The sequence below is a fragment of the Dunckerocampus dactyliophorus genome, chromosome 7 (genome assembly GCF_027744805.1).
Source record: "Dunckerocampus dactyliophorus isolate RoL2022-P2 chromosome 7, RoL_Ddac_1.1, whole genome shotgun sequence".
NCBI lineage: Eukaryota > Metazoa > Chordata > Actinopteri > Syngnathiformes > Syngnathidae > Dunckerocampus > Dunckerocampus dactyliophorus.
This window is the reverse complement of record NC_072825.1, coordinates 28891195-28912920: the sequence shown is the minus strand read 5'-3', so window position 1 is coordinate 28912920 and position 21726 is coordinate 28891195. Positions and strand designations below refer to the sequence as shown.

Here is a 21726-nt window from a genome sequence, read left to right as displayed (position 1 = left end):
GGCAGATGATGTCATTCAGGAGGGCGGAGCTTATGACGTCATTCCTGCACAGGCAGTAAGGGAGGGGAAGAAAAAGGAAGCTCTGCCGATAGGATTGCTTACAGCAAAACTTCCACAAAACTTTCGTGTGTCGAGGCCGACAAGGGGATCGGAATGCTGAGGAGGGAGATCTGAAGGTGAGGAGGTAAGGGCTGTGGGGTAGGGGGGATTTTCACACTGTGCTTACAAAGGCAGTGGCAAACCTTTTGAGGCCTTGAGCCCTCCATTGACCATGTAGAAGAGCAATGGTGTGTGTGTGTGTGTGTGTAGTAGGAGTGTTACGTTCCAGCCTTCCTCGCTGTCGCTCACTCCCGGTTCCTCCCCAGTGTCCAACATGTCCTCCAACCTGGACTCCAGTCTCACCAGCATCGACTGGCTGCCCCAACTGGGAGTCAGCAGCCTCCGCTCGGGTCGAGAACGAGGAGAGAAGAGGAGGGACAGAGGTGCGGATGTCTTGGCGTCGCTCCCGGACGCCTCTCTCTCCAACCCCAAAGGCAAACCCCCCCACAGCTACGCCACCCTCATTGCCATGGCGATCAGCGCCGCACCGGAGAGGAAGCTGAGCCTGAATGACATCTACACCTGGATCAGCGACACCTTCCCTTACTACAGCCGCACGGGCCGAGGATGGAAGGTACCGACGTAACAGCGCACTGCATCCATGACCCCCCTCTAGCATTCATTAGCATTCAGTCATCTGATGTTCATTTTCACTTCCATGGTGATGGCTTTCCTTTTCATTGGCGCACTACCACGTGGGGGAGACAGCGAGTCTCGTGTTTATGGACAAAAATGAAGTTTTTCATTCACATTTGTTATGTTGAAGGACCCCCTGCAAACTGTAATTTGATCATTCGGTTGAGTTGCCTGTTTTGTTTTTTATTCTCTGTGACTTCTCTGGCACGCTGAGCGTGTGTTATGGTGTCGCCATTTTCATGACGTGTTATTTTCTTCCTAGAACTCCATTCGGCATAATCTGTCCCTGAATAAATGCTTCAGGAAAGTTCCTCGTCCGCACAGCGACCCCGGGAAGGTGAATATTCTAAGAGTTTCCAAGGGATGTTACATAAATGTACCCTAAAGAAGGTGCTTTTGGAGACATGTGACGCTTTTCCAGGGCTCCTATTGGACAATGGACAGACCAGATGGGGTCAACCAAGCCAGGGTGCCCAAACGTCCTCATCCCGGGGAGCAAAAGGAGAGGGTGGATGTATGTTAATCCTACTGAATCAGTCCTTATAAGGAGTGTTCATTTGTGTTCATGAAACGAGAAGGAACTACACATATAAAATTCTCTTTTTTTATTCCTTTTTTATAGTTTTATTCAGTTTATTTCAGTTTTTTAAATAAATGTAGTTTAGGTTTTTACTGTATTTTCTTTCATTTTATTGTGTTCTTTAAAATGTTGATTTAGTTCCGTTTTGTCATTTATTTGACTTATTTTTTATTTTTAAATAATATTTTATTATTATTTTAATAGTTTTGTTTTTTACTTAATATTTAATTCAATTTTGTTTAGTGTTTTTCATTTTAGTTTGGAGTTTGTTTCATTTTATCTTGTATTGTTTTTTTAACGCACATTTAATTTAATTTTGTGTAATGTTTTTAATTTTAGCTTTTCTTTTGCTTTTACAAATATATTATTTATTTTATTCAGCGTTGTTTTGTTTTTTTACCTTCATATTTCATTCACTTTTATACCTTGTTTTGAATTGTTTAGTTTGGTTTATTCATTGTTATTTTATTTTATTTAATTTCAAGCTTTTGTTTTGTTTTGCATTTTGTTTTTATTTTATTTGGTTTTAATCAATGTGATCAATTTAAAAAATACATTTTTTTAATTTATTTTTTTGTATTTTCTTCCATTTTCTTCTGTTTTTTTTAATTTTGATTTAGTTTAGTTTGGTTTTGTAATTTATTTGACTTTATTTGTGAATAGTATTATTTTATTTAATTTAATCAGTTTTTTCAAATTTGATTCTGTTTTATTCCATGTTTTTTGTTTAGATGAGTTTATCCATATTTATTTTATTTTACTATTATTTTTATTTTATTTTTTAAGTTTTGTAACATTTTATCCAGTGTTCTTTTGTTTTTGACTTTATATTTAGTTCAGTTTGATTTAGTGTTTTTCATTTCAGCTTGTTTTTTTCTTTAATTTAATTTAATTTTGTGTTGTTTTGTTTTAGTTTTTTTTTTTTATTTAGTGTAGTTTGGTTCAGTTTTTGTATTTTAATTTATTCATTAAGCGTTCTTACATTTAAATGTTTGTTGTTTCCAGGTTGCACAAGCTCCAATAAGAAGAGCCTCACCTTGCCCCCCCGCCCACAAAGAAGGCAGTGTACCTAATGAAAAGTCTGCCTGCCTTGCTCCTCCCCCATGCAAGGTATCTTTACAATGTAACTTTATTTGTCATCTTTGTAGATGGATTTCAAATATTGTGTTTTTGCAGCAACCCTACATGCCGTCTCCTGCCCCTCGTCCACCCGCCGCCCCCATCGACACACCCCCCGCTCTCCCTGCCCCCCCTCTTTCTGCTGCCAGTGCTTGTCCAACATTCCCTGCCCACTCAGGACCAGCATGTCCTCCTACTTCCTCTTCCGCTTCTAACTCCACCCCCTCGGCTCTCGCCTTTTCATCTGCGGCCCCGCCCCTCGCTGCCCCTTTGACCGCGCCGCCACCCGGGGGCTCGGTCAACGCCTCGGCCGACCCCCCGCTCAGATTCACCTTCGATGAGATGCCCGACCTGTACGCGTCCTTTAAGTCTCTCTTCATGAGCATGAGGGGGAGGGCAGGCCCACAAGGCCCAGGAGGCAAGTACCCTTCCAAACGCTTCTGTGCCTCAAACCTTGGATGATGACTTCTTCACGTCTTCTTCTGCAGTGGATTTCGCTCCACAGACGCTGTCCACCAATGACAACACTCCACTTCACACCCCGGTTCTACTACCCATGTCTCCTCACCATGCCACAGTAGCATCACCTGCGCCTCCTAGCGACACACTGCGCCTTACACAATACAGTAAGTCTTCACGTACAGTACATGCAATCATACTTTATAGTAGTAGTAGTACTTCATGGCTCCAGGTACTGGCTATACAATGGCTATACAAAATGTAACAATTATACGACTATATGTATTTAGTTATTCTTCCCCCTTGTTATATTTATTTATTATTTTTTTATTTGGATTATGTAAATGAAAATTGAATGAAAGCAAATATAATCTCATGAGAAATGAAGGAAAATGTTGAAAAACATTGCAACTGATTCTATTTTATTGACCATTTATGCGAAAAATATTTGTCCGCTATTATTAAAAATGACTCTTGTAACCTCACCCATTTTGTCATTAAAATTCATGCATTATTTTATTTCATATTATTATGTTTATCTGTGTATTTGTTTATTATTATATTTATTTATTTGTTTTCTAGGATCGTAACCCCACTTTTAATCCAATTTCGGTCATTAAGATTCATACATTATTTCATGAGAAACAAAAAATGTTGCAATTGATTCTATTTTATTGACTTAACAAAAATATTTTTATACTATTATTAAAAATGACTCTTGTAACCCCAACCCATTTTGTCATTTAGATTCATGCATTAATTCATGAGAAGATAAGGAAAATGCACAGGCAAAAGCCAAGGGCTCCACATATAGTGCAGGCCCATAAATGGCGATAGAAAATATGTAAAGTTGTTTTCCGAGAACCGTGGACTCGGACTGCTGATTCTCATCCCAGCCGCTTCACACTCGGCTGTGAACCGACCCAGTGAGAGTTGAAGGTAACGGCTCGAAGGCAACAGGACCACATCATCTGCAAAAAGCAGAGACCCATCCTGCAGCCACCAAACCGGAACCCCTCAACGCCCTGGCTGCGTCTAGAAATTCTGTCCATAAAAATAATGAACAGAATCGGTGACAAAGTTCAGCCCTGGCGGAGTCCAACCCTCATGGGAAACGAGTCCGACTTGTGGCCGGCAATGCAAACCAAACTCTGACACCGGTTATACAGGGAACGAGCCGCATGAATTAGGTGGTCCGATACCCCACACTCCCCACAGAATCCCTCAAGGAACACGGTCGAATGCCTTCTTCAAGTCCACAAAACATGTAGACTGGTTGGACAAACTCCCATGCACCCTCAAGGACCCTGCTGAGAGTGTAGAGCTGGTCCACAATTCCACGACCAGGACAAAAACCACACTGCTCCTACTGAATCCGAGACTCAACTATCCGGCGAATCCTCCTCTCCAGAGGCACTGCCCCCGAGGTCCACGCGATGCTGCGTGTCAACCAAGACACGGCCACAGCATCCAGGGCCTTAAGGAACTCCAGGCGGATCTCATCCACCGAGGAGTTTTTTGACGACCTCAGCAACCTCAGCCTCAGAGATAGGAGAGCCCACCACAGAGTCTCCATGCACTGCTTCCTCATTGGAAGACGTGTCGGTGGGATTGTGGAGGTCTTCGAAGTATTCCTTCCACTGGTCCACAACATCTAAAGTCAAGGTCAGCAGCACACCATCCCCACCATAAACGGTGTTGACTGCGCACTGCTTCCCCCTCCTGACGTTGCGGATGGTGGTCCAGAATCTCTTCGAAGACGTCTGGAAGTCGTTCTCCATGGCTTCTCCGAATTCCTCCTATGTCCAAATTTTTTTGCCTCAGCGACCTCCAGAGCCGCTGACCATTTGGCCTGCCGGTACCTGTCAGCACGGGAGAAAAAATGATTACAAAGCTACATGGTCCTGTGTGGAAAACATGAGCCCCCGAAACCTAATAACTGCTTGGGCCACCCTTCGCAAAAACGGCCTGCATGGCAGAGTTCCAAGACCAAAACTACTTCTGAACAAAAAGAACATTAAGGCTCATCTCAATTTTGCCAGCAAACATCTTGATGATCCCCAAGACCTTTGGGAAAATACTCTGTGGTCTGACGAGACAAAAGCTGAACTTTTTGGAAGGTGTGTGCGGCACTTTCTTGGCGCATCACCCCCCCGCCTACAACATTTATTAGAAATTGGTACCATAGTTTTTGTGTCATTTAGAAAAGAGTGACAAAACTTGGTGCATGGCGTGAAAAGTGCTGACATTGCATTAAAAATGATGCTGGTGTTCCCTTCTTTGTGTTTCCTGGCAGCAGTGCCAGCTGACTGGCTGGCCAACACCAACTCCCTGAAGGAGAGCTTCCGCATCGCCAGCAGCCTGGACTGGGCAACCATTGACCTCACCGACCACCCAGGTCACACCCGATTAGGCGCAACCTGCCCAATTAGCAAACCAATGACATTTTATTCTGTTTTATTCAGTGATTTTTTTGTTTGTTTAGATGAGTTTATCCATATTTTATTATTATTTTTGTTTTGTTTTTGACTTTATATTTAATTCACTTTGGTTTAGTGTTTTCATTTTATTTTGTGTTGTTTTGTTTCTTTTTTTTTCAAATTTATATTTAATTGTAGTGTTTTTTCTTTTAGCTTTTTTTTTTTTTACTTTAGTTTATTTCGTATTTTATTTATTCATTATTTATCTTGTTCAGTGTTGTTTTAATTTGTTTTGTTTTTTAAAATCATATTTCATTCAGTTTAATACCATGTTTTTAATTGCTTAGTTTGGTTTACTCATTATTGTTTTATTATTATTTTTGTGTTTTTGTTTTATTTGGTTTTAATCAATTTGATCATTTTTAAAACATTTATTTCGTTTAGTTTTGTTATTGTATTTTCTTCAGTTTTATTCTGTTTTTTTATTTTATTTAGTTTAGTTTGTTTTTGTAATTTATTTGACTTGTTTTTTAAATTTTTGAATAGTATTATTTTATTGTAATCCATTTTTTCAAATTTGATTCTGTTTTATTCCATCTTTTTGTTTGTTTAGATGAGTTCATCCATATTTTTTATTATTATTGATTTTATTTTATTATTATTTAAGTTAAGTTTTATTCAGTTTTATTCAGTGTTGTTTTATTTTTCACTTTATATTTAATTTAGTTTGATGTCATGTCTTTCATTTTAGTTTTTTTTTTAACTTTTATTTTATTTTGTGTTGTTTTGTTTATTTTATTAATTTATATTTAATTCAATTTTTAGATTAATTTTTAAATAACGTATTTACTATTTCTTTTATTCAGTGGTTTTATTTTTTTTACTTTATATTTAATTCAGTTTGATGTAATGTTTTTTTTTACTTTAATTTTATTTTTTAGATGTACATTTAATTAAATTTGGTGTCGTGTTTTTTTTGTAACTTTTATTTCTTATTTATTTTATTTAATGTTTTTTTTTTTTTTTTTTTTAAATTCATAAGTTCATACCCGACTGGGCGCAATGAGGAAAACAAGCCTTCCCTTTGTACTCCTATGTACTGTACTGTGCATACTACTAAGGTTTCTTACCATACTTTGTGCCTCCAGACCTGCTTGAGAGCATGCGCCAAGCGGAGCTGTGCGACTGGGCGCTGGACCCGGCCCTCTTCACGTCCCTCTGCGACTCCCTCAACCGCTTCTTCGCTCAGAAAGGCATGATCACACCAGGAAGTAACTCCCCGCTGGCCCTCGCAGCGCATCACATCTCCAATCCTCTGCCGCCGCCGTCGTCGTCTCTCACCCAGCCCACGTCCTTCCACTACGCCCCCGCCACCTGGGCGCCTTTACCCCGCAGGCCTCTGCACTCGCACGGGCACAACCCTCATCGGCCCCTGCAGACGCAGCCTGCAAACACAGCTGGTAAGAAAAACATGGCATTACAGTAGTCTTTCATGTGCTAATATTACTCATTAGCTACACATTTATGCATATAACATGTACCGTACCTGTCATTTTAGGAGCATAGACTTGGAATAGGAAAGAAAAACATTTTTTGTAATATTATGAGAAACAAACAAAACAAAATAAAGTTATAATTTTTGGAAAATTAGGTTGGGGAAAAAGTTGTACTATTATGAGAATAAAGTCAAAATACTATGGGACAAAATGTATATTATGAGAGTAAAATTTATGAAGATTATTTAAAATATTTCAACAAATATATAAACAGAAATGGGGGGAAAAAGAGCAAAGAGTGAAGTTGATATCAGTTTTTTTTCCACTTTTTAAAATTTCTACTGTATTTTAGAATTTGAAAAGTTCACTTGTGATCATTCAATGGTACAGTATTTCAAAAAGCTGAACGCTTACATGCAAAGAGTGAAATATTTCAAGAATGTATTTATTAATGGCATTTCCCAACAAGAAGTTACCCAACATGCCTTGCGGATTATAGGTTAGAAAAAAACAGAACAAGGAACTCCCCCACTGTTAACGTGTGAGTCGTCAGCTATTATGTCTCATTTACTCTTATTGTGGCTAATATATTGGGTAATGAGTGTAAAGGTGACAGAGTGTTATTTCATGTCTAGAGGGCTCTAATAATGTTAAAAAATGTATTTAAAAGGTGGTAAACAGGTTTTCTATGTCTTTTCTTTGATTATGTCTACTATTTTGGATAATAGGGGTGTAAAGCTGACTATGGGGGTGTTATTTAATGTCGAGAGGGCTCTAATAATGTTAGTGTGTTTAGAAGGTCGTAAACAGGTTTTCTATGTCTTATTTTGTCTTGTCTACTATATTGTGTAATAGAAGTGTAAAGGTGACTCTAGGGGTGTTATTTCATGTTTAGAGGGCTCTAATAATGTTTAAAAAAAAAAAGTGTATCTAGAAGATGGTAAACAGGTTTTCCATGACAACTACAAAAATATTCCATTTATAAATAACAAATCTTACTTGGTGTGAACACAAGTATGAACATAAGTGTGAACACAGCACCATCTGCTGGATGTGGAGGGGTACTGCCCCAGTTGCATCTAATCGTGCAAAAGAATTTTAAGAGGTTTTGTGCGCCTCACAGGTGGGATACAGCCTCCCGCTACCACACCACGACAACGTCCTCCTTTCAAGAGCCTCCACAGCAACAGTGAGGAGATCCAGGACGACTTTGACTGGGATTCTCTGCTGGTCTGACGGAGGAACCCATTCTACCACATCAGGGGTTTCCAAAGTGCGGCCTGGGGGCCATCGGTAGCCTGCCGCACATTCCAAAAAAAATTACAAAACAGCAAAAATGAAAAAATCAGCAGTTATCTTTCACAAATGAAGTCAAAATATCGAGATAAAAAAATTGGAATCGAACAGAAAAAAAGTCATTTTTACAAGGATAACATAATATATAACATAGTATTATGAGGAAACGTCATTTTAGTACCAGAAAGTTGAAATATTAAAGAAAAAAAGACTTATTTAAAAAAAAAAAAAAAGAATATTACAAAAAAAAGAATAAGGTTGTAATTTTTGGGAAAAAGTGATAAAAGTTATAAAAATAAAGTCAAAATATTATGTGAATAAAGTCAATATTTACAAAATTAAAGTTGAAAGTTGCAAAATTAAAAAAAAAACAAAAACAATTGCAAACATGGCTGTAAATGTATGAAAATAACGCCAAAATACAGTATTAGGAATAAAGTTTTTTTTTTAAATCAAACAAGAAAAGGCGTAATTTTATGAGAATAAGCTTGTAAAATGAGAAATTAATTTCAGTAGCATACAGCAGAAATATTAAACAAAAAATATTGTTTAAAGTTGTAATATGAGAAACAAAGTAGTTTTTTCAAATTTGATTCTGTTGTCATTTTTGGAAAATTAGGCTGGGTAAAAGTTATATCATGGGAATAAAGTTTAAAAAAATGTGGGAACAAAGTATAATATTATGGGAAGAAAATGTATGAAGATTTAAAGAGTTTAAACATTTTCAGGAAAAAACAGCAAAAATTGGGGGAAAAAAAGAGCAAAGGTGATCGTGTTTGTTCACATATAAGACAAAGTTGAGCTGTATAGAACTTCTCAGCATATCTACATGCGTTGCTTTACAAAATGTCAAAGTGGCAAAGTTGCATCCAGTCAGTATTCATTGGAAAAAGTTTGGACACCCCTGTTCCACATCAACATTGTACTTGTTGAATTGTGTTTGCTGGCGTTATGGTGTGACATTTAAAAAGCAATGTCATCAAGGAAAATAAAATATACATTTATTCTTGTCACATTATTGTACTCTGCAGCAGTAAAAATTGCAATGGGATAAAGACAATAAAAGTACAGCACAAGCATGAAAGCAGCCGTTATCCCATCCTGTCTGCCGTTTTTTTTTTGTTTTAATTCATAAATTTGAAATGATTTTTCTCCATTTTCAAATGTGAATGTTCACAGGCAACACCACACAAAACTTGACCCCGTATATATATATATATATATATAGATATATATATTTTTTCTTGATATAAAATAAATTTGTAAATGAAAAAGAAGAGCATGGAGCATGTTGTGTCTTCTTCCTCATTCTTTCTAGCTCTTTTTTTGAAATCCCTGCGACACAGAAGAAACGCAAGGACAGTGCAGCCCTGCTAGATGTGAAATGATGTGGACTCCAACCCTTATGATTAGAATCATAGCTCTTTTCAAACATTGCCAAGTATGAATATTAATAAGAATAGCACAGGTTCAAAACATGAACGGATGAAATTTCAAGATGGAACACAAGAAAAAAAAGGAGACGTGGAGACACAAAAAGGCATTTGAAATATTTCATACTCGTCATCTCCAGACACGACGCCACTTTTTTTTGTTTTTGTTTTCCAGATTCCATAATAATTAGGAAAGCAGTGTTTTGATGTACTGATATATGGCATGGTCACATTTCAGTCTAAGTAATAAATTATCTTTAAATTAAGTGAAATAGATTCATTTTCAGTCCATCGGTGTGTTTAAAAAAAAGAAAAAAAATCATTCTTCATGCACTCTTTTCATTTCCAGTATCGAGTGTTTGTCTTCATTGGAGGAGGGAGAGGAGGAGGAGGAGGAGGAGGAGGAAGAGGAGGTGTGACATGAGCATCTCCTTCCAGCATCAAAAAGAAACATGAAGAAAATAAATAGATCTCTTATTTGTGGGGAATTGTTGAAATGCGTTTAGACAAGGTGAAGTAAAGCAGTGTGTGTGTGTGTGTGTGTGTGTGTTTAAAAGGGAGCAGCAGGTATGACAGGTGAGTGGTGACACGCCCTCAAAGAAGAAAAGGATTGGTGCTCGCTCCCGCTGTTGTTCCCGCGCCTCCCACGGGTCCTCCCACGGGTCCTCCCGCTCCCATCATCCCTCCTGCGCCCAAAATCAGCTGAGGGGGCGCCGCCCCTCCGGGGCCCAGCATAGTTGATCCGGGCGGCGCCATGGGGGAGAGCCCGCTGTAGCTCATCCCCATGGGGCTGGCCTGCATCATGCCCAGTCCCAATCCCGGCGCGCCCATGCCCACGGCCATGGGGCCGAGGCCCATTCCGGGTGGCACCATGCCCAGCATTGGATTGGGGGGCACGGGGCTGGTGCGAAGGCCGCTCAGGCCGAGTGATGAGGGCTGAGGTGAAATGGAGGTCATGGCGGGTGCCACGCTGAAAGGGTTGGAGGAGGCCGGTGTTGGGGAAACGCCCCGGCTGGAGATGGTACTTCCCGGGGTCACGGCCATGCCGGGGGCAGGGGAGGAACCTGGGGGAGAGCAGGAAGACTGTCAGAACCTGGGTCACAACACCTTCATGACTGTCCTACCAAACAAAGCAAGTGACCTGTGTTCTGGAGGAAGGGGTTGTGCGCTGCCGACGACGAGATGGAAGGAGGTGGCGGCTGTTTGGGTTTAGGCTTGGACGACACCAGCGAGTCCAGATCCACCAGAGCCGCGTTGGGTCCGAGGAAGGACTCGGGTGTCTTGCGAACCGGCAGGGAGGAGCCGAGGGAGGACAGGTCAAAGGGCACGGGGGAGCTGGTGCTGTTGCAGCCCGTCGCTGACGACTCTCGTCGCTCCGCGTCTCCTACGGAAGCAAGGAGGCAAAGTCATGAATCATGTGACTTTCTTATGGCGTTCTAATTGTGTCCGTGAAGCCCGCTGATGACCCCCACACGTGATCAAATATCACCTCCTCACTTCTTTGCTCCACTTTTCAGAAAAGAGGAGCTTTCATGACCTCAACATCATCTCTGACCCGCGCCCTATAAGGAGCTCAGACGACTGCTTTGTGAAAAAGCAGGCTTCGCTACACATCCTAAAATAAATCCTGGAGTTCTGCCAACTATTGGCCAATCAGCTGCAGACATGGGAGATGGAAGTTTGATGATTTTGTTTTTCTTCAGTGAATATCCTAACCTAACCCAGCATGATGTTAAAGTGGGTGAAATGTTAGCACTTTAGCTAACATTATCTGTGCTAGTGTTACTAAAGTGTTAAGACCAGTTGAAAAATTGTAACAAAGTACATTTTGCACTGTTGGATCTTAAGGACGTTCTAAGTAGAGCTTCAAAAAGCAAAAAGCATTAAAGTGCAGGGAGGCAGACTGCGACTAAATGGTTGCATTTTGCGACTAAAATATGAGACATTGTGAGTCAACTTTTCGTCTACTCGCACGTGTGAGACCAGATCGAAGTGCGCGTCCTGTATTGAGTTAACCGGGGACGTCCCATATTATGTTGACAATGAAAAATAGGCTGTAAAATGTGGAATTGACGACAGCTTGTCACAGTCTAAGCCGGTCCATGCCAGCGTGTGTGATCACTCACATTTAAGTTCGACTATTCTACCATCTTTGTTTACATTTTGCCTGGGTCCACTGTTTCCCTGGCAGCAGCAGCTAGCTAGGTACTTAGCTAGCAAGGCCTGCCACAATAATACTGCGTGTGTTTCATCTGCTCGTTTCTCTGTGCCACACAGGCTGCATGACAACAGGGTTTGTCTGCATCTGTCTGTGGGTTCTATAGTGGAATGAACGGAGAGAGTGATCCCTCCTTTCCTACAGTGAGTGGATACAGAGGGTTTGCAGTTAGCTTCGTGAGGCAACATACGCTAACATGAATGAAGGCACAGACGCAAAGGTTTCTGTGGCGGATGACAACCCCAGTGTGAGAATATTTCAGTTTTAAACAGAATGCTGTACGTGCTAACTTACTTTTTAAAGTGTTACTTAACAACCTTGCTCTTTGGTCAGCATTGGAATAATGATGTCTTCTAAACACTGGGGGGCGTCTAAGCTGTTTAACAAACACGTAGTGTGTCCAGCATTAAAATAGTGACGCTATCACAGGATCTTAACATGTAGCTGGAGAACTACCAGTATCTACCTTTTCATCAGTTGATAGCTCACCCAAGAATATTTGCTTCATCTGTTAGTATTTATTGTAATTGTTCAATTCAGACATAATGCCTGTATTTAATGACAAATGAGCACACTTAAGAATGGAGATGTGCTTTGTAAATAAAGTACAATGGACATGTTGGCAGTCATAAAACAAAAAATAGCTCACCTCTACTTTTTGTCAAAGTAGTTTTAATAGTATACCTTTTTATATTAAGCAGTACACATTTCTATAAGAAAGATATTGAAATTATTTTATTTTGTTAATTGTGTTATTTTTAACTAAAAATTATATGATTAAACAATGAACTTCCCACATGTTAGTATATGTCTAAAACAGGCAACAAATTAAATTTAGGTTTGCAAAAAACAGTGGCGTTGGTTGGCCCTTCCAACAAGGTGTCCCTTTTTTATTTTTCCACAAGCTGGCAACCTTACCAGTTAATTTGTCCGTTTTATTTTATTATTGAATATTTTTTGTTGCTGACAAACTTGTGCTCCACACTTCAGCCCAGTAGACAGTAATGCGCAAATGAGCTAGTTTGCCAACCCACATGAACTCTTAAAAAGGAAGAAAAGAGACACTAACACCAAAGAAGGAAAGAGGGCAGTATTGGAGTTCTAATGTATATGATGCCATCAATGACCCTTCCAGAAGCTATGGACAGAAACAGGGTGGATAGAGAAGACAGTTGTCATTTATTGTTGGAGTATTTATCAGTAATACAGTGAAATTAGAGGAAATGTGAATATTTACTTTGCAAGTCCGTTTCGATGTGCTCCCTTCTTTATGCTTGCGCTCCTAAAAGTTTAAGCTAGAGGCCACTGTGCTCTTAGTAAGCCCTGGAACCCCTGAAGTGAAATAAGCTTTTCATCAGCTGATCAAATGTTTCAGACCAAAGATAAAAAATGTGTTCCTCTGGAAGAAGTCCTTTGTGAAGTGCAGCGTTGTCCTGTTGAAAAAGCCAGTCATTTCCACACAGACGAGGGCCTTCAGTCATGAGGGATGCCTTACACCATCTCCACATAGCCAGCTGCCGTTTGACGCCCCTGCACAACCAGAAGCTCCATTGCTCAATTGAAGGATCATGATGGTGCCCCTTTCAGTGTGCCGTGTGGAAAACATCTCAGGTGGGATCTCCTCGTCATGCCAGTAACGTGAAAGCCATCAGGACCGTCAAGGGAGAATAAAACTTTCTTCCACCTTTCAATGTCCCATGTTTGGTGCTCTGCTGCAAATTCCAAACGACCAATTTTGTGGCCTTAAAGGAGACCAGACGATTTTTCTTAAAAGCCTTCTATGGCATATGGTGTCTGACGGTTACTGGACTGCACTCAGCACCAGTAACAACCTTCATTTGGGCCGAGGGTGGTCCCATGTCTTGACAAACGGCCAATGGGATACTCCGGTGACATTTTTTTGGGTCTACCACTTGACTTCATTCAATCCACATTTTTGCCAACACTTTGCCTTTTAAAGACTGTGCTCTTAAACTTTTGATCAGCTGATGACCAGCCTATTTCACTTGAATGCTTCTTTCCAATAAATTGCTTTTTTGGCTCACTCCCATCAGCATTGTTGTCCCCAGCAACTAAGTGGAACTACGTTCTTCATCACGGTGTGTGTGTGTGTGTGTGTGTGTGTGTGTGTGTGTGTAAGTCGTCATTGTGAGTGTACCTGTGCCGTTAATGTGTTTGCTGGTGCCACTCCAGAGGTCAGAGGTGATTGGGTCAGAGGCAGGGACTGCCCCATCCTTTGCCCAGGGGTCTACAGGCCCCCCTGAGGAGGAGGTGCTGGGTGGCAATGTTGGGCCCCAGGGGTCGACACTGGGGGGTGTCACAGCTACAGGTGAGAAGGGGGGAGGAGATGCGGGGGCGGGAGGGAAGGGGAGGGTTAACAAAACACCTTACAGGTACAAATCCACAGTAAGGAGGGAGCAGGAGGCTGGGCTGCTTTCGCAAACAGAAGCTTGTATTTATGATTGTATTTATTATACTTCTTATTCAAAGTAGAGCACACTGCTTGTGAAACAGCCACAGACGGTCCTGAGTAGAAAGAAGAGGATTTGCATCCTGCTTCAGACACAGAAGGAGAATGAATTGAGTGCATGCTTTGCTGCTAAGCAAGCAGAAAGCATGCCAGTCAATGTGAACACATGGTGACAAGGCTGCTATGATAAATAACATCAACAAGCCTACCTGAGCTTCCCCAGGGGTCCACATTGTTAACTCTGTTGGACGTCTCAGCCCAAGGGTCGGGAGGCGGGGGTTTAGTGGGCGGTGGAGGCCCTCCACCCCAGGGGTCGGAGCTGGTAGGGGATGTTGGTGAGGCGACTCCCCATGGATCTGTGGAAGTTGTGCCCCACGGGCCTGATGCGGCAATAGGAAGGGTTGGCGGAGGGGAAGGGCCGGCAGAGCCTACGGTGGGGATGGCAGGAGTGGTGGTGGCAGTAGCAGGAGCCCCCCAGGGGTCCACTGCACTCAGCTCCATGAGAGCACTCTGTACAGTACACAATGTACTCATCATTTATAGCAGAAGTTAAGCTACAATACAGCACTTCAGGAGTCATGACAGGGGTGTCCATAGTGCAGCCAGGAGGGCATTTGCAGCCCATGGCTGTGTTTTTTTTGGCCCGCAGCACATTCTAACAATAGAATTTAACAAGAAAACTAAAAACATAATAAAATAATATAAAAATGGAAAAGTCAGCAATAATTAACAAGAATAATGTTAAAATACAGTCAAACTTGTCTATAGCGGCCACTAGAGGGAGACTGCAAAAGTGGCTGCTATAGACAGGTGGCATCAATAGACAGGTTGGCGGCCATTTTGAATGTTGACCAGTAGAGGGCACTGTGGGACTGCGGATAAAAGTTGTAAGACCTACTAGGCTTGTTATTCTCCACCACCAACACAACAAAGCTGTGCTAGTATTGTCTTTTGTTATGTTTGTTTTTAATATTTGGTTTTTGAATTTGGTTGGCTGATCTTAAACTTTTTTTGAAGAAAATTTTACTTTTAATAAAAAAAAGTTTAATATAATCTTTACATTTAAAACATTATTACAGTACATGTTTTTTGTTTCAAATGTGTTTATTATTATTTTTGAACAAATTTCAATTGCAAACTACTGTAAACGTTTGTGTGTATGTAACAGGTTTACTTGTTGTGATTCCACTTGTTCTAACAGTGAATGGAATAATGGCTCAATAGCACCCTCTCTCACTCGTGGGCTATATATACCTGTACGGCAGAGTGTCATTACAGCTTTAGTTCAGCAGGAAGTGACGGGAAGTGAGGGTGCAACGTCACGAGCAGGAGAGCTAACTGAGTGCTAACTGTGAGTGTCGATAGAGTTGGGAAGTGTGTGGATGTAAAGTCCTGCTGTGTTCTCCACTGTTAATAAAGCGATTTAAGTGCATCGGCGACGTGAGTCTCTCCTTCCCCACAACAAGCGGCATTACAGTATTGACCAGTGCACACTGTCTCACACCAGGAAATAAACGGTGTCACTGTAGTAGCAAGCTCCAAAGAAGACGGATTTTTTTGTGTCGAATACAGAAGATGAGGACTTTGATGGATTTGTGGATGAGGATTGATCAAAAATAACGTGAGTACTTTCTAAAATACTTCAATTAAGTACAACCGAACTCAGTTTTGCTCCCGCTGACTTTTTAAAAACATACGATAGCATGCATGCTAGCGTGTTTAGCGTGCATGCAGTATTGTCTTATATTGTATTGTATTAGCACGTATTAGCATTGGTTAGCACGTTGGCCAACACAGTAACAGCCTGGAGATCGGGAAGACCTGGGTTCGATTCTCCCTTGGGCATTTCTGTGTGGAGTTTGCATGTAGCTCCCCGTGTGGGTTTTCTCCGGGTACTCCGGCTTCCTCCCACATTCCAAAAACATGCAGGTGAGGTTAATTGGCGACTCTAAATTGTCCATAGGTATGAATGTGAGTGTGAATGATTGTCTATATGTGCCCTGCTATTGGCTGGCGACCAGTCCAAGGTGTACCCCGCCTGTCGCCCGAAGTCAGCTGGGATAGGCTCCAGCATGCCCCCGCGACCCTAATGAGGAAGAAGCGGTAAAGAAAATGGATGGATGGATATATTGTAGCGTCGCTGGGAGCATGTCCTGTTCCCAGCCTACTTTGCGGTAATGTTTTGGTGCAAATGCTCTTAAAGTTACATGTTTGACCAGGAAATAGCAAGCTCAAAAAAGACTGCTTTTTTTATGTGGAACAACTGACAGTTTGTGTGGATCTTGTGAATGATTGTGACTGAGCTATGACTCAGTAATTAAAGTGTACACACGACGGCTTCATTGATTGAAAAACAAAACTTTTTCGTGCATGAAGCTTCTACTTGAGTTGGTAATTTGGCCGCTATATGCGGTCAGATATTGACCAAGGGAGACAAAATGGATGGCCGCTGGCCACGTTAGCGAGGTCACTGCTATACACAGGGTCTATAACATGTAAATTTGCTGCGGGGGGGATTTTCCAGTGGCCGCAAAGGACAGGTGGCCGTTCTATAAAGGTGGCCGCTAAGACAGGTTTGACTGTATTAACAGAAGAAAGTTGTAAAATGGTCATTTTACAAGGATAACACCATAATATAAGGAAAATTACATCATTTTAGTAGTATCAAGTTGAAATATTAAAGAAAAAAAGATATTTTAAAAAAAGAAACAAAAAAACTAAATAAATGAAGTTGTAGCTTTTGGAAAATTAGGTTGGGGGAAAAAAGTTAATATTATGGGAATAATGTCCAAATATTATGGGAATAAATTCAGAATATTACGAGAAGAAAATTTATGAAGATTACTTACAAAGAAAGTTGAAATATTTGGCAAATTAAAAATAAAACAGCAAAAATAAGAGAGAAAAAGAGCAGTACAGTAGACGCCCCTACAATGTAAATAATCTGTTCCGAGAACGTTTACGTTATAGGGTTTTTACTTTATACAAAGTGTAAAATACATGTAAATAGCCTAATCCGTTCCAAGATCTTCCCAAACTCACCCCTTTGGCCCTTCAAAATATTCAAAGTCCACCAAATATGGTGAGAAAACATAAGAAAACGTTAGCATAAACATAGTACAGTAACATTCCAATATAAAATAAGGTAATAAATAAGATTACTGTAAATGAATAAAACTGAAAAACAAAAACAATCAACTAGTTTAAGGGTGACTACGATGAGGAAGGGAGGTTGAAGGGAGAAGCCTGTCTCTCACACAAACTCACGTACGTGCTGTATAAGTCAGCCAATGAGATGAGAGTGTAGGCGGTGCCCCGATAATGAGCCAATGAGATGAGAGCGTAGGCGCTGCCCCGATAATCAGCCAATGAGAGCGTGAATCGTCAGAAGGCGTCACCAAGTGTACTCTTGTTAGTCATGGAAAATGTTTCCCTCTCTCTGTCACGCAAGCTATTCAAATCGAATTTCTGACCTTGCACCGACTTGACGCTTTATGTTATATGGAATTTCTTACGTAATACGATGCAAAAACTTTACATAAATTCTTTACGTTCAGTGGAATTTACGTAAGAGGAGGTTTACGTTATGCGAGGTACTACTGTATATATACTGTATATGACTTCTTAGCATATCTACTTTCCAAAATCAAAGTGGCAAATTTGCATCCTTTCATTTTCCACTATGCGGCCCTCGCTGGAAAAACCTTTGGACACCCCTATGCCTGAAGACACTCTTTAAAAATTCCATGCACATACAGCCTGGCCAATTACGCAAACTAGACGATGATGGATGGTGGCAATGGCGATGTAGAATGTGCTGAGAAAACGTAAAGACTCTCGGGTAAGAGTTGTCAAGAGCAGATGATGCTGTGAATGAGCGCGAGACAGGACACACCTCCTCTGGCTTGGCCTTCTCCCTCTTGCTCTCCTCGATGGCCATCTGCAGCCGCAAGTCATCGCCTCTGCGCAGTCGCTCCTCCTGTCAGTCATACGTGCACATACAGACAGCCATGATGCGACTGAGCTCAGGCACACGCCTCAGCGCACAGCTATTACAGAAGGTTGTGGTGTGATATCACAAGACAAGGCTGACACGGGTATTCCGATAAAAGTGCAACATTAAAGGTTCCCTGACATGATTCACCAACTTTGCTGGAATATGTTATATATACAGTATTTATAGTTGATGGTGCCACCCATGATGAACTAGCTCTCGCGGTTCAGCCTCATTCCGGGGGTGACGTCACTGGCGTGACACCTCTCAGCTAAGAGTGAACAAATGCTTCTCGAGGTAGATGGTCGACTTGGTTCACAATATTTTTCATCAAAATAGTGGTCATGCCAAAATTTTGTGTTGCTGCTGGATGTTCACATAATCCGAATGATACTGTAAGTTTGTTTTCTTTTCCAAAAGAGGAAGCCTTAAGACAACAATAGACCAAGCAAATCCGGAGAACAAGAGACAGATGGAAGCCGACTCCGAGTTCCGTTCTTTGCAGTGATCACGTCACTGATCACTGCTTCGAAGGAACACCTTCACAAGAAGCATTTGGCTTGGAAATACGGTATAAATGCATTGTGAAAAAGGATACAATACCAACAGTAAACAGGAAAAAAAGACAAAAGAACGACATCAAAGTTGCCACACATTAGAGACTCATGTCTTTTTTTAGGTAATGTCTTCTAAACACAGTTTCATGATAGTGACAAGGCTTCAAAGCATTATACATGTTATATAAAAATCTTTTCACAGCCATACGTTTAGTGTGGGGGGTGGCGGTGGCACATATACGATCAAAGAGGCTATAAAAAGCCCTTTACGCTCATTAAGCAGCCGATTTAAAACAATAATTAATGGATAAGCAACTCCAGAGTAATAAACTATTGACACAATCGCTCAAATCGTATTTTTTTTTACCCGCGTGATAGACTGAATAGACTGATTAGACTCGTCGTGGATATCGCCATGAACTATAAATGTTATTTTTGCGAATTTACTGTTCGCTTTCAAAAATCGAACAATGTAGAACATAATTACAAACAATATGTAACAAATTTAACCAAAGTTGATGAATCATGTCAGCGGTCCTTTAACGGATCATCAGGTGTGTCTTGTCCCCAGATGAGGGCGCTCCTACACTGGGCAGCAGAAAAAACGTCCCTCCATGTTACTCGTTACTGGTGTCAAGCGGTTAAATAAGTAGATAAGGACAAGTATAATTGTTGTACAGCACTTCCCAAGATAATGATCAACTGGGCTGCCTTGTCGAACAAGCCAAACATTTGCTTGGAAACAATCCCACATTCAAATACATGAGCACCGCTCACTAGTTGTGTGCTCTTAGAAGAAAGCAACACAGGATACAAATGCACGAAGTAGTAGGAGAGAATTCAGATCAACGCCTCAGTTCAATGTATTACATTAAATCTAGCATCACGATTGATGTTTGGCATGCAAATTCAATCATTTGGATTCAAATAATCAAATAGATGATGATGTAGAGGTTGCATTTCTTGTAGATGTGAAAGAACATTTAACCAAAAGTGCTTTCACTCTGGCACCCTTAGGAGCTTTTAAATCATTCCTTCTCCCCTGGTTGGGTTTCTTGTAAAAAAAAATAAACTTGCTTTCAATTTGCAGTAGTACACAGATGATCCAGTTAAGCAAACATTTGTGCTAGAGCTGTCGAAGTTAATTCCCTTTAACGCCACTATTTTTTTTTACGTGTATTTAAACATGTGCACGTCCTTTACTGTGACACACAAAAAGGAGTTTCATTTATGTCTTAAATAGCTTATTGACTCTTATTATGTCTACTATATTGGGTAACACGAGTGTAAAGACATTTAAAGCCGCCATTACAATACATTGATGAAACAATAGCCAACGCAGGAAGTATGCTGTCAAAAAAAACAACAAGGAACTGCTAACGTGTGAGTGTTTTTATTTATGTCTAATATGTCTACTATATTGGGTAATAGGAGTGTAAAGGTGACTACAGGGGTGTTATTTCATGTCTAGAGGGCTTTAATAATGTTAAAAGGCGTATTTAGAAGGTGGTGACTTACATACTTATGGCACAGAAAACCTGTTTTCTATGCCATAAGTACGAAAATATTGCATTTATTAATATTGACTCCTTTTTGCGTAAATGAACTTATCGTGGTGGAGACTGGAACCAATTAACAGCCATAAACGAGGGACAACTGGAACCACAAACCAAACCAGGGGGGAGAGCAATCCAAGGTTTACAAACCAATGAAGTGACTGGATCAGAGAAAGCAAATATAGTTGTGAAAACAGAGCAACACTATGACTATAGACAGATGCAAGGCTACTTTTAGGGAAAATGAACAATAAATTCATTATCTTGATTGGACAATAGTGTCAATTCCAGGGGACAGAAAGACAAGATGGCTGGCTAGCTAGCCATTCGGGCAACCTCACTGCCCCTCCCCTAACCTTTTGGAGCATCTCTTTGCTGAGTGTGATTGCATAGCACAGCTCTGCGTCCTCCAGAGGGTCCGCGCTCGTCTGGGGGAGGTCAGGGGTTACATGATGAGAGCCAAGCTAGCTGTTAACATGGCTAAATGTTTATGTGTATATACGCTCTTGCTGGCACATTTGCAGTTAGTAGCCATTCCGATACTGTTATCTAGCTTACCTGCTCTGCTTCTTCTTTACTCATGGCCAAAGCCAACTGGAGTTGCAGGTCTTCCTCTCCGGAGCTCTGCGGCCACGCCTGCTCAGGGTCGGCCCCTCCGGAGTGGGAGGCCAGTGACAGGTTGCCCCCCAGGTTGGGTGCTGAGGGCGCCGAAGAAGCTGGAAAAGATATATGGCGATGAGGTCAAATGCAGTAATTCCTTATTTATCGCGGTTAATTGGCTCCAGACCTGACAGTGATAATCCTATCGTTTTTAGGCTTTTTTACCAGATAAATTTCCAATGAAATATAGTGAACATTACTGGCGAATGTTATTCATAAAAAGGGGGCTCTGATTCACAAGTGACTATTCTGTCTCGCTAATTTCAACACCTAGTGACAGTGTAGAATAGTACACGTGTCTTTTGAATGCCTTATACAGTGTGTTTTACTTCATTGAAACATTTTTACGCTTGAAAAATGCTTTATTTATTTAAGCAAAAAATATGTAATGTTTGTTTAAATTTGCATTTTTTTAAGCAGGATTTATTAATGGATATATTTTTGAATAACCGTGATTGATTGATGCCGTGAAATTCACAGTGCGAAGTGGTTTACTGTAAAGCAAGGGTGCTAACACCTTTCAGCCAGCGAGCCCCTTTTAAAATAACCAAGTACCAAAGATCTACCTCTTACTATAAACAGAGAAAATATATTTATAAATATATAAATGAATAATATAAATGTATCTTGTACATGTATATCAGGGGTACACACATTTTTTGAGCATGCAAGTTACAAGTCAACATGATCTCTTACTATAAAACATATGCCAATAAAATCCAAGCAGTAAGCT

The 21726-nt window shown here is 40.7% G+C and overlaps 2 protein-coding genes across 10 annotated transcripts in view; one reads left to right on the top strand and one right to left on the bottom strand.

Moving 5' to 3' along the window:
* Positions 1–27: 27 nt before the first annotated feature.
* On the top strand, positions 28–9110 carry foxj2 (forkhead box J2). 3 transcript variants are annotated; one of them, XM_054781317.1, is made up of 10 exons: positions 28–176; positions 366–673; positions 998–1072; positions 1157–1249; positions 2321–2425; positions 2492–2852; positions 2923–3060; positions 5193–5291; positions 6462–6773; positions 7933–9110. In XM_054781317.1, exons 2-10 carry the CDS (start codon positions 374–376, stop codon positions 8043–8045), a joined length of 1596 nt encoding a protein of 531 aa, XP_054637292.1. In that variant the 5' UTR covers positions 28–176; positions 366–373; the 3' UTR covers positions 8046–9110. The 3 variants fall into 3 exon arrangements, with proteins under 3 accessions (XP_054637292.1, XP_054637290.1, XP_054637291.1); XM_054781315.1 differs by having other exon boundaries at positions 5190–5291; XM_054781316.1 differs by having other exon boundaries at positions 50–184; positions 5190–5291.
* Positions 2716–21726, bottom strand: part of epn1a (epsin 1a) — a 69582-nt gene continuing 50571 nt past the window's right edge. For 4 of the 7 annotated variants that reach the window (XM_054781310.1, XM_054781309.1, XM_054781308.1 and 1 more), the window contains 7 exons: positions 20892–21049; positions 20690–20761; positions 18122–18205; positions 14436–14736; positions 13915–14079; positions 10680–10922; positions 2718–10602 (listed from right to left, as the gene is read on the bottom strand). In XM_054781310.1, coding sequence (XP_054637285.1) covers positions 10133–10602; positions 10680–10922; positions 13915–14079; positions 14436–14736; positions 18122–18205; positions 20690–20761; positions 20892–21049 — 1493 coding nt within the window. In that variant the 3' untranslated portion in view covers positions 2718–10132. Of the gene's footprint in view, positions 10603–10679; positions 10923–13914; positions 14080–14435; positions 14737–18121; positions 18206–20689; positions 20762–20891; positions 21050–21726 lie in introns of all 7 variants that reach the window. The other 3 variants (XR_008571991.1, XM_054781314.1, XM_054781313.1) reach the window with 3 other exon arrangements.